The 14,004-nt window shown below is 43.7% G+C and overlaps 1 protein-coding gene across 10 annotated transcripts in view; it reads left to right on the plus strand.

Moving 5' to 3' along the window:
* The window catches only part of Specc1 (sperm antigen with calponin homology and coiled-coil domains 1), a 264,901-nt gene that overhangs the window by 113,369 nt on the left and 137,528 nt on the right, over window positions 1-14,004 (plus strand). The window contains exon 1 of one of the 10 annotated variants that reach the window (XM_029483991.1): window positions 10,101-10,287. The exons of the other annotated variants lie outside the window; for them this stretch is intronic. Coding sequence (XP_029339851.1) covers window positions 10,248-10,287 — 40 coding nt within the window. The 5' untranslated portion in view covers window positions 10,101-10,247. Of the gene's footprint in view, window positions 1-10,100; window positions 10,288-14,004 lie in introns of those variants that run through there. 10 annotated transcript variants of the gene reach the window in all.

Below are 14,004 nucleotides of genomic sequence, written 5' to 3' on the forward strand. Positions count from 1 at the left end.
TGTAGACCAGGCTGGCCTCGAACTCAGAAATCCGCCTGCCTCTGCCTCCCAAGTGCTGGGATTAAAGGCGTGCACCACCACCACCCGGCTGAAACTTTCTGTGTTGACCAGGCTGGCCTTGAACTCAGTGATATTTTAAAAGATGTGTATATGACATGTATATGTGAATACCCATGGAATCCAGAAAAATGTGCCAGATCCCTTGGAGTTAGTAGTACAGGCCTTTGAAAATTACCTGATACGGTGCTAGGAAGTGAATTCAGGTCCTCTAGAAGAGCAGTACGGGCTCTTACATCTCTCCAGCCCACTTCAATGCTATTGGATTTGTTCTGATACCCGTAATAAAAATGGATTTGCTTCATCAGTGCTGTCACGGACTGCCTTAAGCATACATTTGAAGTTAATGGTTTTGTTCTCCAAACTTCTTTCCTATGGGTTCTTCCTTCTTCAGTTCACCTGGTTATAGTTTGGTGAGACAAACTGATTTTAGACCCCACCCATTCCCTTTTAGGGCATTTTATATCTGTTACACTTTCCACATTGCTTAATAAGCTCACCATCCATAAGTGGTTTGGTGTAGTTTTAAAATTATTATTATTATTTGCCACTCAATATGTTACCATATAACTAGCTCTTACAACAGAATTTGTCTGTTTTATAATTAAAAACAGTGAGACAACACTAGAAGCCTTCAGTTTTACTATTTTGTTTTTGTGACTATTATGTCCTTGTCGTAATAAACATTATAATCGGTAGCATTTATATATGCTGCCCTTTGAGTTTTCAAGACTTGTGCAAATTCTCTACATATTAAGCAGAATGCCTTATAGTTTGCCTGGAGAAAAATAAAACATCACCTGTCTATATTTGTTGAACAATCTTCCTTTTCTTCTGGCGGCTTCTGTTTCCTTTGAGCCATGGTGGAGCCCATACTTCACCGTTACTGATCATGCTTGGGGGATGATCTTGATGAAATATGATCAGTTGTGTCTATTTCACCTAGAAAGTGCTTCTCATTTCTCATCTCCACACTACAGCTGGCTGCTTGTACAGAAGGTTTTATGAGCCCACAGGGCTTTTCGATTGCTGTAGGTGCCAAATGCAGAAAAATAGGGACTCTCCTTTGCTGTGGATAGCACATGCGAACAGGTAGCAGTGGTGTATAACCATGGCTTTGAATGGTCCTTTAGCAGGGTCAACAGGGCCCCGTCCAGCTCAGCAGCCATTCCCTTGGTTCCAAGAGGTAGTACTTTTCTTCTCATCTACCTTTTATTTCTGGATGTTCTTTCTTTTATTGTTGGGTTAGGTCTTACAGCGTTAGAGGTCGGGCATTGGAGAAGGCATAGAGGTTTACTCCCAATGGCAGACCAAACCCTAGCTGGAGTGTGGTAGTCACCACTGTTAGAAGCAAGCTGCAGGTTGAGCCTGTCCCCTCCAACCCCCAAGCATGATTAAGAATTTAGATAAGTGTGGTGGCAAACGCCTTTAATCCCAGAATTCTCAAGGCAAGAGGCAGGCAGATCTATGTGAGTTCCAGGGCAGCCAGAGCTACACAGAGAAAAAGAGAAACTCTGTTTTGAAAAACAACAACAATAACTACACAAACACACACACACACACACACACACACACAAGGTTAATGTTTTGTATGTTTATAGATAATTCCCCATGATTTATAGTTACTGCAGGCAGGATCTTTAGTGACACTGAACCTTTTTGGATATATTCAGTGTGTTCTTGCTCCCCCCCCCCCATGCCCCACAACACACACATTAATTTTTCACCAGTTCTTGTGATAAGTTATACAACTTAAGTACAACCAGCATTTGTCTAAGGACAAACACCCACCCTTACCTGACTCTTCAACCCAGACAGCTCAGTGCTGGAAGCAGCAGTGCACAGGCCCAGTCTTTGAGGGGAACTTTCAGCCAAAGTACTCACCTTGCCAAGGGTATGTCTGAATACTTAGTGCTTGTTGGCTGTTTGTGGTTTGGTTATCAGACAAGTGTTAAGTGGAGGTTGTATGTATTAGCAGGCTGTCCTCTTGAACCACATCTTTCCCCAGACCATGGCACTGCTCAGCAGCCTTCAGGCTAAGACACCTTACAACCTCTTGCCTACATTAATGTGACCCTACTGCAGCCATATCTCCTTCCCCCATTGGAGCATTGATTGTGACTTCTTCACAATCGAGCCTTTGTTCACCCTCCTGAACAAAGAGGAGCCCAGAGCTGGGCCTTGCTGTTCAGGATGCCGGTGTCCATGCCAAGTGCCTCCTCGTCCCTCTGTGCCTTCCTGCTACTGCAGACAGGGACAGAATGCAGCTCACTGAGAAGGGACAGGCTCACACTCAACACCTCTTTCCAAAGGTCTTTCTGAAGGGACTCACAACAGCATGTGCCTTTTGCTTTTAAAATCCCATTCACCATATCAGGCCCTGCCTGCTTCTCCTTCTTGCTTAATAATCCTTGATTGCTTTGAATAAAGTCCAGTTCTAGAGCCAGGCACCTCCGGGGTCAGAGTAACCCTCACCCCCCCCCCCCATCCCTTCTCTTCTTCACAGCCTGCCAGGCTTCAATCACGCTAATTAAATTCAGAGTGAGGGCCCAGCTTCTTTCAACTAGAAAACAACACAGTCCCAAGGCTTTTACTTGACTTTGAGGGGTTGGGATCACTTGCGTATCATACAATTCATCTAAGGTGTGCAAGGCAGTGGTTTTTAATAAATTGGCCAAGTCACAACTGTCATCGCAAACCAGTGTTAAAACACTCTGTAAGTCCTCAGATCGCCCTCCTTCTGTTGCCCTGTTTTTACCACCAGCTCAGGTCAACCACAGATCTGCTTTTATCCAGATAGAACCTTCCCCTGACCCCCTGCACTGGCCACCTTTCCACCAGTGGAGTATTCCAGGCCAGCGTTCAGGCACTCACCCAGTGAGCCTGGGTCTGAGTCAGCCACTTGGCTTCCATGCCTTCCGCTCACACTCAAGCTTCCCTTGGCTCTCTTCCTATGTGAACTTGGTCCTCTTTCAACAAGGTGGCGATGCTCATTGGGAAAGCTGAACTTTTTTTCCTTCTTCAGAATGTGGGAAACTTGAAAAATGTGATGTACAAAATAAGTACTGAAAATTATGTCCTGGATAAAGGAATCCACAGCCTCTAAGGTGTGGGCTCTCTTACCTTCTAGGATATCTAGGGTAGTGCACATAAAGCCACTTTAATATTTTATTTTTGAGACAGGGTCTCTCTACATCTGATTGTCCTGACTGTTCTAGAACACACTATGTGGATCAAGCTAGCCTTGAATTCGAAGAAATGGCCTGCCTCTGACTCCCAAGTGCTGGGATTAAAAGTGTGTACCACTACACCGAAGGTGTGTACTCCTACTACTACTAATAATATTTTTTTATTTTGATAGGTGATGGCATTGGTTTTTGTTTGTCTTTAATGGAATTGGTCTTTTTTTTTTTTAGATTTATTTATTTTATGTATTTGAGAGCATTGTTGGTATCTAATGACACATCAGAAGAGGGCATCTGATTCCATTATGAATGGTTGTGAGCCACCATGTGGTTGCTGGGAATTGAACTCAGGACCTCTAGAAGAGCAGTCAATGCTCATAATCGCTGAGCCATCTCTCCAGCGTCAATGGAATTGTTTTAATTTTAATAAAACAATTCATGTTTGATAGCTTAAAAAATACAGAACAAAATGTCTTTTTAATTTCTGTTTGTTTGTTTGTTTGTTTAAGACAGGATCACTCTGTGTAGCCTTGGCTGTCCTGGAGCACACTTTGTAGACCAGGCTGGCCTAGAACTCAGAGATCTGCCTGCCTCTGCCTCCTAGTGCTGGATCAAAGGCATGTTCCACCACAACCCATCTTTAATTATTTCTTCTTAAAGAAAATATAATATGATCTAAGTATTACTAGGCCTGGGCATGTGCCCAAAGAATTGAAGGTAAAGACACTAAAAGATCTGCCATGATGGATTATATTGCTGTAAAACGTAACAGGTGGAGATAATTCAAGTGTCCATTAATAGATATACAAATGAATACAATATGGTATGCTGTGCATCCTTAAAAACTAGAACATTCTAGGGCTAGAGATGGCTTAGCAATTAAGAACATACCCGTTTGAAGATTTTTCTCTTCTAGGTACTTCACAGGAGTGGACTTATATCACATCTGTCCTTCTGCAATGGTTTGTTTCAATACAATGACATCAAGGCTCTTCCACGTTGTAGAATGCACCAGAATTTCCTTCTTTTTCTTTTCAAAAGCGTGTGTGTACAGGCCTGCTATGGTGCTACATACCTTCAACCCCAGCACTCAGGAGGTATCACCATGATGGTGATGTTTGCAGAGCAGTGTAAGTATACTGCCCACTGGGAAGTTGCACACAGTTAAAACAAGCATGGTTGAGTGCTATGTGCATTTACCCCAGATTTTAAAAATAAATCAAAAAGAGATTCAAAACGTGCTGGAGAGATGGCTCAGGCACTAAGAGCACTTGTTGCTCTTACAGAGGATCCAGATTTGGTTCCTAGCATTCATGTGGTAGCTCACAGACATTGGTAGCTCCGATAGTAGGGGACCTTATGCCCTTTTCTGAATTCTGCAGGCACCAGGAATGCATAAGGTCCACTTACATATGTGCAGGCAAAAACCCCTCATATACATTAAATAAATTTTAAATGAGATCCAAAGGGGAAACCCAGAAAGTATTTTTTTTTAAAACTTTGTGTTAATTCTTAATTGTTATACAATTTGTCAAATGTCAGTTGGCTGCTCATATCACTTGAGAAATACCTGTTCAGATCCATCACCTATTTTCAAAGAAATGTAGCTCTATCTTGCTTGGTGGTACATGCCTTTAATGCTTGCAGAGGTAGGCAGATCTCTGTGAGTTTGAGGCCAGCCTGTCTATACTATACTGTCTATAGTATAGTGAGCTCCAGGACAGTAAGGGTAAACACGCTGAGACCTTGTCTCAAAACATAAATAAATAAAATTATAGATTGATTTTGTCTTCTCATTTTAATAACAGGGTTTTTACCATGAGCCCAGGATAGCCTTACATATACCACAGTCCCCTTGTGACAGTCTCCTAACTACTGAGATTGCTGGTATAACTACTCTGCCTAGTTTCAAATAATTCTTTGACCTTTTGAGGGGTCAAACAATCCTTTCACAGGAGTCACATATCAGATATCTTGCTTATCAGGGATTTACATTACAATTCAGAACAGTAGCAAAATTGCATATATGAAGTAGCAACAAAAATAAGTTTAAGGTCGGGGGTCACCGCAATAGCAGGAACTGTATTCAAGGGTCTTAGCTTTAGGAAGGTTGAGATTCAAAACTCATGACAGCTTTTGTTTGAGGACTTAATGCTTTAGTCACATTGTGAGTAAATCAATTGTTACCCTGTGGGGCTAATCTTGGTTGACAGTTTAGCAGACCTAAGAAGAGGGAGCCTTAATCACAGAGTCACTCCCCTAAGATTGGCCTGTGGATCTGTCTGTGGGGCATTTTCTTGATTGCCAGTTGATACGGGGGTGGGGGGCATGGAACATAGTTTATGTGGGTGGTCCCATCTGTAGGTCGGGGAGCCTGGGCTGTATAAATAAGGTAGGGGGATGTGAGCTTGGGAGCAAGACAGTAAGCAGTGCCCCTTGATGATTTCTGCTTCAGGACTTGGTTGACCCCCTCACCAATGGACTGTGTTCTGGAAGGGTCAGTCAAATAAAGCCCCTTTCCCTCAAGTTGCTTTTGTTCATAACACAGAAACAGAGGAACAAACTAGGACATCGCTGAGTTACTGTGTATTAGGTACTGGGGATGCCAGGGTGATCATTGCTTCTCACAGAGCGATCCCAGACTCACAGGAAAAGATGGCTAACCTAGGTTAAGGACATGTACGCATTTACAAAGTCCAGTGAAAGAAAATACTGAATTCTGTCCAGGAGATACCCGTGCAAGAATTTAAAAGGTGCCAGTAGTGCCCAATTTATAACTAAAATCATAACATAACCAAACACCACTCAGGGAGTGGATCAAATGATAGGGATTAATTTCCCACAAGTCTTAGAGGCTCCGAGGCCACAGTCCCAGTCCTGATGAGGATTCTTTTCTTAAACAAGGTTACCTTTTTACCATGTCTGTTCATGACAGAGATGTCTTTCTCCTTTTAAAGCTCCCAGTGAGAGGAGGGTCCCACCCTTAAGTCCTCACTGAACTGTCACACTAGAGGTTGGGATTTCAGTAGATTCCTTTGGGGGTGGGCACAGTTTGGTTCGTAGCAGATGAATCTGTAAGCACAGAGGCTTAAGACAAACAGGCTGTATGTTTAGAACTACAACTGGCCTTGTAGTTGCTAGAATATAAAGTAGAAACCATGTCACACTTTTGAAAGATGATGCTAGAGTTGTAGGAGTGAAATTGAAGTCCTAGTCTTTCTAAGGACCTATGTGCCACACCTATGAACTGGGGACCTTATTTTAAATATTGAGGGGAGTCACTGGAAGCTTTTAAACAGAGACAGCATAAAGTCAGACTTGCATTTTTAGATTTGTTAGTTTATTTTTTAATTTTAAAAAATTAGATTTATGTATTTTATCATATGTGAGACTGTTTTGCCCACCTGTATGTATGTATACCATGTGTGTCCTTGGTGCCTGCTGAAGTCAGAAGAAGGCATTGGATTCTCTATTACTGGAGTTGTGGATGGTCGTGAACCACCATGTGAGTGCTGGGAATCAAGCCCAGAATCTCTGCAAGAGCAATAAGTGCTCTCAACTGCTGACACACCTCTCCAGCCCTTGACATTTTTAAAAGTTGGAAGGAAGAGCAATATGAGCCACAAAGCCAATGCAGTCACCCTTGAAAGCGATGAAGGCCTACATTGAACAGAAGGCAGTGATGCCAAGAGAGAGGTAAAAGCTAGAAGATGTGAAGGACATGAAATACAGAACTGACTAAATGCTTTAGATGTGGGTGTTGAGAGACTCGTAAGAAGCCAGGTTGGGCTGTTGTCTGGTGTTCATGAAGAGGTTTGGTAATGGCGTGCTTGGCGTTTTACAGAATTAATAAAATGACTCATCCATTTCCAGACTCTTTGGATAAGCTTAGGACTACTCTGTCAACAGAAGCTGTGCCACTCTTAAAATCTTGAGAGACTCAGGTTTGCCTCTCATTAGAGAACTATTTGGGGGAAGTTGAGCATCTTCTCTGGATCCATTCTTTTAATAAAATGGGTAGGGAGTTTGAACATGATTCTGTGTGGATTTTTGCTCCAGCATTGTCTTGTATAATTTATTTCTCTAGACCATTTGTCTTAAAGCCCTGCTAGGTTTTGTAGATTACAGCAATAAATGTGATACTTGTCTGACAAAATAGTATTGAAATAATCAGTTTGTGGTATTACCACTAAAAAGTAATATTATCTTGTATAAACAGTATAACAGCAATACAAATAATACATATTTAAGGGATTATTTATATATGGCAGAGCCTATATGTTTGTTCATTTATTCATGTGCTCAAGAAACGTGAGAGGATAATAATTAATATATTGGACCTGCCACTGTGGATGGGACTACGGCAGTTTCAGTTACCTATAGTTAAAATACGAAGTAGAACATTCTAGAAACTAACGGTTGGTAAGTTTTAAACTTGCAGTGTCCTGAGTAGCATGCACAGTGAAGTCTCATGCCACACAGCTCCAGGATGTGAATCATCCTTTTGTTTAGAATGCCCATCTTGCATACACTGTTTTCTGGTTGGTCAATTAGCAGCCATCTTCCTTATCAGATCCCCTGCCACAGCACTGCAAGGCTGTGTTCAAGTAACCCTACTTTTAATAATGGCCTGAAAACATGAGAGCAGTGACAATGGTAATATGAATATGCCAAACGGATATTATAAGGTGCTCCCCTTAAATAAAAAGGTGAAAATTCTCAAGAACAGGAAAATAATCATATGGTATGGTTGTAAAGTATTGTCAGTCTCTAACTGTGCCTAGTTTATAAATAAAGTTTTATTAGAAGTGTGTGTACTGGAAGAAATATAGTATACATAGGACTTGGTACTATCTGCAGTTTCAGGCATTCACTAGGAGTTTGAAACTTGTCTCCTTATGGTATCCCAATAGTGCTACTGTGCCTAGTGACAAAGAGGGTCCTAGAGAGCCAACCCCCCCCCCAAAAAAAAACCCCAAAAAAACCAAAAACCCACGGGAATTGTATCTGCTGGTCTGAGTATGATGAGAGCAGCCTCTCTGAATAGGAGGACTTTTGAGCCCAGGTCTAGGAGGTGAGTCATAGGGTCTATGAGTGTCTGGGGGAAGTGTATTCCAGAACAAAGAAGCAGGAAGTGCAAGACCGTGGGTTAGTAGGGATCTGGTGAGTCCCACATCACGGTGGCCTTTACAAAATAGTCATTCTATGGACAGGATTTGCTGATAAACTTGATGTGAGAGGAATTGAAGTTGTTGACCTGAGTCACTTGGAAGAATGAAGTTTTAAATTAAGGAGATAAAATACAAGAGACACACATCTATAGAAGAAGAGAATCCAGACATTTCATTTGTTCTGGTAAAATTGTGTTGCTTCTTAGGCTTTTAAGAGCATTTGTCCAGAGGTGGAGCGAAGTAAAAGTCTAAAAAGTCATAAAAGTCTGCTATTCAGAAGAGGGGATTGGGCTGGACATACACTGAAAGTGTTTAAAGACCACTGCACCCATGAACTCATAGCATTGTGGCCTACAAAAGATCAAGCCAGTCAGCATTCTAGCATAGAGGGCGAAGGACCGGTTCCTCACCCGAGAAGCTTCCGATGGGTAGGTTATGGCTTCAAGAGGAAGAAGAGCCATTTTCTCTAAGGGTGTGGCCCTTAAAGAAATGCTACGGTGATGGACCACACCTAGAAGTATATGGGCAGTATAAATCAGATTTGAAGGATTATTTTAAAAACAAAGGTAGGAGGGAACAGAGAGGAGAGGTTCTGGGAGGAGTTAGTCGGAGGAGTTGGGAATGAGTATGATCAAAATACACTGAATGAAATTCTCAGAGAATTAATAAAAATAATAAATTAAACAACTAGTGTCCCCCCAGCATGGGTAGTGCAAGTCTTTAATTATAGCACTGGGGAGGCAGAAGCAAGCAGATCTTTGAGTTTGAGGATAACCTGGTTTATATAGGGAGTATCAGGACAGCCAGGGGTGCATACAGTGACCTTGTCTCAAAACAACAACAACGCCAACCAAACAACAAAACAGTGTTTAGTGAGGCAGGGGAAGGACCTGTCATCCTATACGTGATTTTATTATTCCTAAGTATTGTCATTGTTAGATTTAGTTAGGTCTGGCTAGTTCAACGGTAAGATGAAGGATGGACAGGGTCGTTTCCATAAAACCATTTCTGACAACAGTTTCTGCTTCTGATTGCCGTGCACAGTATTCTTAGCATTGGATCGTGGGCAGGACTCTGCCGGCTTGGTTTTGCTTCCCCTGTTCGCTGAGAGTTGTTCCACATTCATTCATTTGCACCGTTTAAAAGTATTTATTAAATGTCTGACCTGTGTCAACCAACTCTAGGTTTTTTTTTTTTTTTTTTTTTTTTTTGTCCAGAGAGATCTGATTTCTCATGTGCAAGACTTCGGATCTTTCCCATGGCACTTGGCTTCAGCGTTCCACAGTGGGGTTTTTCCAGCCTACCTTGTCCAGCTGTAGTTCTCAGCGTGGGCGGGGAGAGGCCTGAAGTCGGTCATCTGACAAAGGGCCTGGAGAGGCTCTTTGGACACTTGGAACAGTATGCAGATAAGGGGGCGGGTCTCTCGTGACCGACAGCAGGAGTTGAGGTGGGAGGGCCGCAGGATGCAGATGAGAGGGGCGGGCCAGAACAGGCAGGCATTCAGGAGACGGGAGGAGTTGGGGGCGAGCCTGGTCTGACAGACCACTGGAGCTGAGGGGGGCGGGGCGAGTCATTCAGGCGGGATGTAGATAAAGGGGGCGGGTATTGAGGATTTCCCAGGGGGCGTGGTGCATGAAGATGAGGGGGCGGGGCTCGCCTGCGGGCGCGAGGAGCGGCTCTCTAGCCGCCGGGAACTGGAAAGCGCTCGGCTCTTTCTTTGACTGGAGTGGACCAGCGGACGCTACCGCCTCACCAGCGCGAGCGGGCGCGCGCTGCGGCACGGCAGCCACTCGGTCCGAGGCCGGCGGTCGGCGGCCATCGGGATCTGCTGAACATGGGCAACCACTCAGCGAAGCTGGAGGAGCCCGAGACAGGTCGGTGGGGTGCGGGTCGCGCCCCCTCACCGCCGCGCCCTTCCCCCACCGCGGCCCGCCGCGCAGGGGCTCGAGGCAAGGTGAACTTCCCGGGCCGTGAGTCTCCGCTCTGGAATGCGCTAATGGGGTTGTGAAATTACCTGTGCTGGCTGGGCTGCCAGGCAGGGCGGGGCGGGCGCTGCGGGCGGCGGGCCGGCCGGGGTCCACCCTCAGCCGCCGGTCCCACCTCGAAAGCTAGGATGGCATCTGAGATGAAAAGTGTGACTTGGCAGTGCTTTTCTGGTTCTTTGTCCATTTTGCAGTGTGTCATTTGCGAAGCACACACTTTCTGGACTCCCACAGAAGGTGGCGACCCGTCAGCTGATTTGTTACTCTCGCTCAGACCTAGGACTAGATTGTGATTGTTCCTGACCCCAAGTAATCTGTACCTGTTCTAGGATGCCAGAAACTTCTCCGTTTATCAACTTTTTATTTGCTTGGAAACGAACGAGCTCTGTGGGGAGTGAGCTGGGTTCCGGTTTTCACCTTTTGGTTGTTCGACTGGACTCAGGCACACGTTTAGATGCTGAACACCACCAGTGTATTCAAAACAGCACTACTGTCACGTGAATTAAATGAGATTTAATTTAGCCGCAAAAATGACATCTTGGCCTATTGGAAAGATTTGATGGCAGGTGACCAGTCAGAACTATTAAAATTTTTTTCAAAGTAGTAGTGATTTTTTTTTCAGACCAAGCCTTTTTTATTATCTAAAAAAAAAAAAAAGCTTCCCATTTGTTTAGCTTCTGACTTTGCCTGTGCATTCAACATTATTCCATTTTTCTGCTCCTTAAGAATGAACACACTCACTTTGTGCACATGGAACCTCTTTAGATGATTCCTTGTCTGTTTTAGACTTAGGTCTCACAGCAGGAACCTTTCTTCCTGGTCCAGAATTTACATGTTGATTTTGGTGCCATTCTGACCTTACCGGGGGTTCGAAATAGCCCCCAGTCTTGTTAGAGGTGGTATTGTAGGAAAGCCCAAGTTGAGTCAAACATTCTGTCTGAGTGCCTCTAAGCAGCACCCCTGGAAAAGGGGGGAAAATCAAAGCAGTAGTAATTTTAAAGTGTTTAACTTGGAAGGCAGTTATGTTCCCTACTGTACCACCAAGGCCGAAACTTTTAACTTGAGGACAGTATTGAGGCTCTGAGGTGAAGTGGTCTTTCCAATAACTTATGCTTTGAATCTGGAGCAGTGCTGCATGTACAACCCCAATCATCTTTACCCCATCCACATCCCCTTCATTCACACCCTGGCGTCCTTGGATCTGGACCGCTGCCATTGCCTTCCTGACACTTGTGGTACATTGGACTGTTAGACCAGCCGTTACTCAAAACTCTGACAGCTCCGGGCGTGGTGGTGCACGCCTTTAATCCCAGCACTCGGGAGGCAGAGGCAGGTGAATTTCTGAGTTCTAGGCCAGCCTGGTCTACAAAGTGAGTTCTAGGACAGCCAGGGCTACACAGAGAGACCCTGTCTCAAAAAAACAAAACAAAACAAAACAAAAAACTGACAGCCACACTGGAATCTTAGGGGTGGACAAAAGAAAAATCTTAGGGATGAGTTACTGTGTAGTGTACATAGGGGTCTCACACAGCAGTTATCTGAACTTCTTGGTACAGAATGACCAGTAAATGTAAAGTAAGAGTAATCTATTGTTTATTCTACTGAGAAAAGTTTGCATGAGCTAGCTCATTGATAAACTAGGTAAAGGGTATGTAAAATTTAAAAAACACTTGTCAGTGCCAAAGAATTGTGAGAAACTATTCATTCCTCTAGTTAAAAACTTATAAGGAGACTGTTACTTTTGTCAATCAGATGTTTGGTATTCTAATTTCCAAGTGCCCTTACATTTTAAAGCTTTCTAATGACCAAGAAGATCAAAAGATATGTGTATGCCAGTGGTTTATTTTATCTTAATATTTGGCTCGGGTGGAGCTCAGGGCTTGCTTTTGCACATGCTAAGCACATGCTCCACCATTCGCTCCAGCCCCAGCCCTTTGTTGTGGGTTTTCAAAGTGAGTATAATTTTCTAACGGGCACATATTCTGACGTGCTGCAAGTAAAGATACTTGATTGGGAATCTTGGTAAAGGCTTTAAAGATTGAACTCTGGGTTGAAAGGATGAACATGATTTTAGCATTGCCTTCATGAAATGCTGTGAAATTTACCAGTGAAATTCTAGAAAGTAGAGTTCCTCTGTTCAGGATGAATGTACAGTTGGTGCGTTGAACTAGGATCTGAACATGTAGTTCTGCAAAGATGAGGGTACTGGTAAGAGGGAATAGGAGGCCAGAAGAGGCAGAAACACCTGAGTCTGAATCATGAAGTTCCTCTACTGTGTTAACTGTCTCCTTTGGGAGCTGACACCCAGGAATGCATGAGGTTTATTACAGGAAGTAAGACCAAAGAAAGAGGAAGCAGAATTGATGAGGGAAAACCCTCCAATTATAAATGCAGTTACAGGGAGAGCCTCAGAATCATGCTGATCTGATGAAGTCTTAGCCTGTAGATGAGTTCTATAGCAAAGCTGGCTATTAGAAGAAATTTTAAGCTTTCTGCTCACCAGCCCTCAGTCCTTCTGCTGTTGGTGGTCATTGGCCAAAAGCTGTTGGGGCGTGGGGGATGTGCCTTTATGGTCAAAAGCCAAGTGGGATCCTAGGATCCTGGTGGCATCTGAATGATGTGTTCTTTCTCAATTAGAGATTTTAGTGATGTCCCTTTAGGGCTATCTGGCAACAGTACCTCACTCAGATGTTTGGACAAGGACATTCTATTTAAAGGGTAAATGAGGATGAGATGGCTTGGTGGATAAAAGTGCTACATACCAAGTCTTACTAACTTTTGAATTCAATCCCTAGAATCCACATGGAGGAAGGAGGGAACTAGTTTATTCACTTTTGTCTTCTGACCTCCTTTGCACCACACACAAGTAGACAAATAAATGTAATAAAGAGGAAATGAATGGTATTTCTCCTCCTTTCAGACCCCTTCTGAGACTTGAGAGGGCTGGTCATATAAGCCTGTTCTTCAAGTGATGCTCTTACTCATTTTGGAGGAGTGTTTAGGCAGAACCCAAGTTTCTTAGAGGCTGCTTTTGTAGCTCTGTGGCATCTCTACTGGCAGCAAGGTTCTTCAATGTGTGTCGTTTTCTGAGTTAGTTCATCGTACCTTTCTGTGGTATTGCAGGATGGTAAAGAAAAATGATCAAGTTAAAGACAGAAGTTCCATGTTCAAGGGCAGTTATAATTAAAAGAGCATGGTGAAGGCTACATCCCTTACTTGCGCCAGGGTCTAGTTAACAGCCTTTCAATTTCTAGGCAGGTTGCCACAGGGCTACAGCCTGTGTACTGTTTAAAGGCATTTGGATAAATCAATGGACAAGCCCAGCCAGCTTGGAGTTGTATTGACCCAGAGGGAGGAGTGCAATTTTATAATTCTGCCTAGAAAGTGAGCTGAAAACTTAAGATCGATCTTCCTGCTTTCACTTCCCAAGCTAGCATTACAGGCACAGGCTACTTCTGAGGTTTTTGCAGTGCTGAGGATCAAGCCCAGCGCTTTGTGTATGATGAGTACTACAAACTAAGATAATCCCAGCCCCATTTAGCTTATCATTCTTTTTTATCCTTCCTTCCTCCCTTCCTCCCTTCCTCCCTTCCTCCCTCCCTCCCTCCC

Source organism: Mus caroli, chromosome 11 (genome assembly GCF_900094665.2).
Source record: "Mus caroli chromosome 11, CAROLI_EIJ_v1.1, whole genome shotgun sequence".
Taxonomy (NCBI): Eukaryota; Metazoa; Chordata; class Mammalia; order Rodentia; family Muridae; genus Mus; species Mus caroli.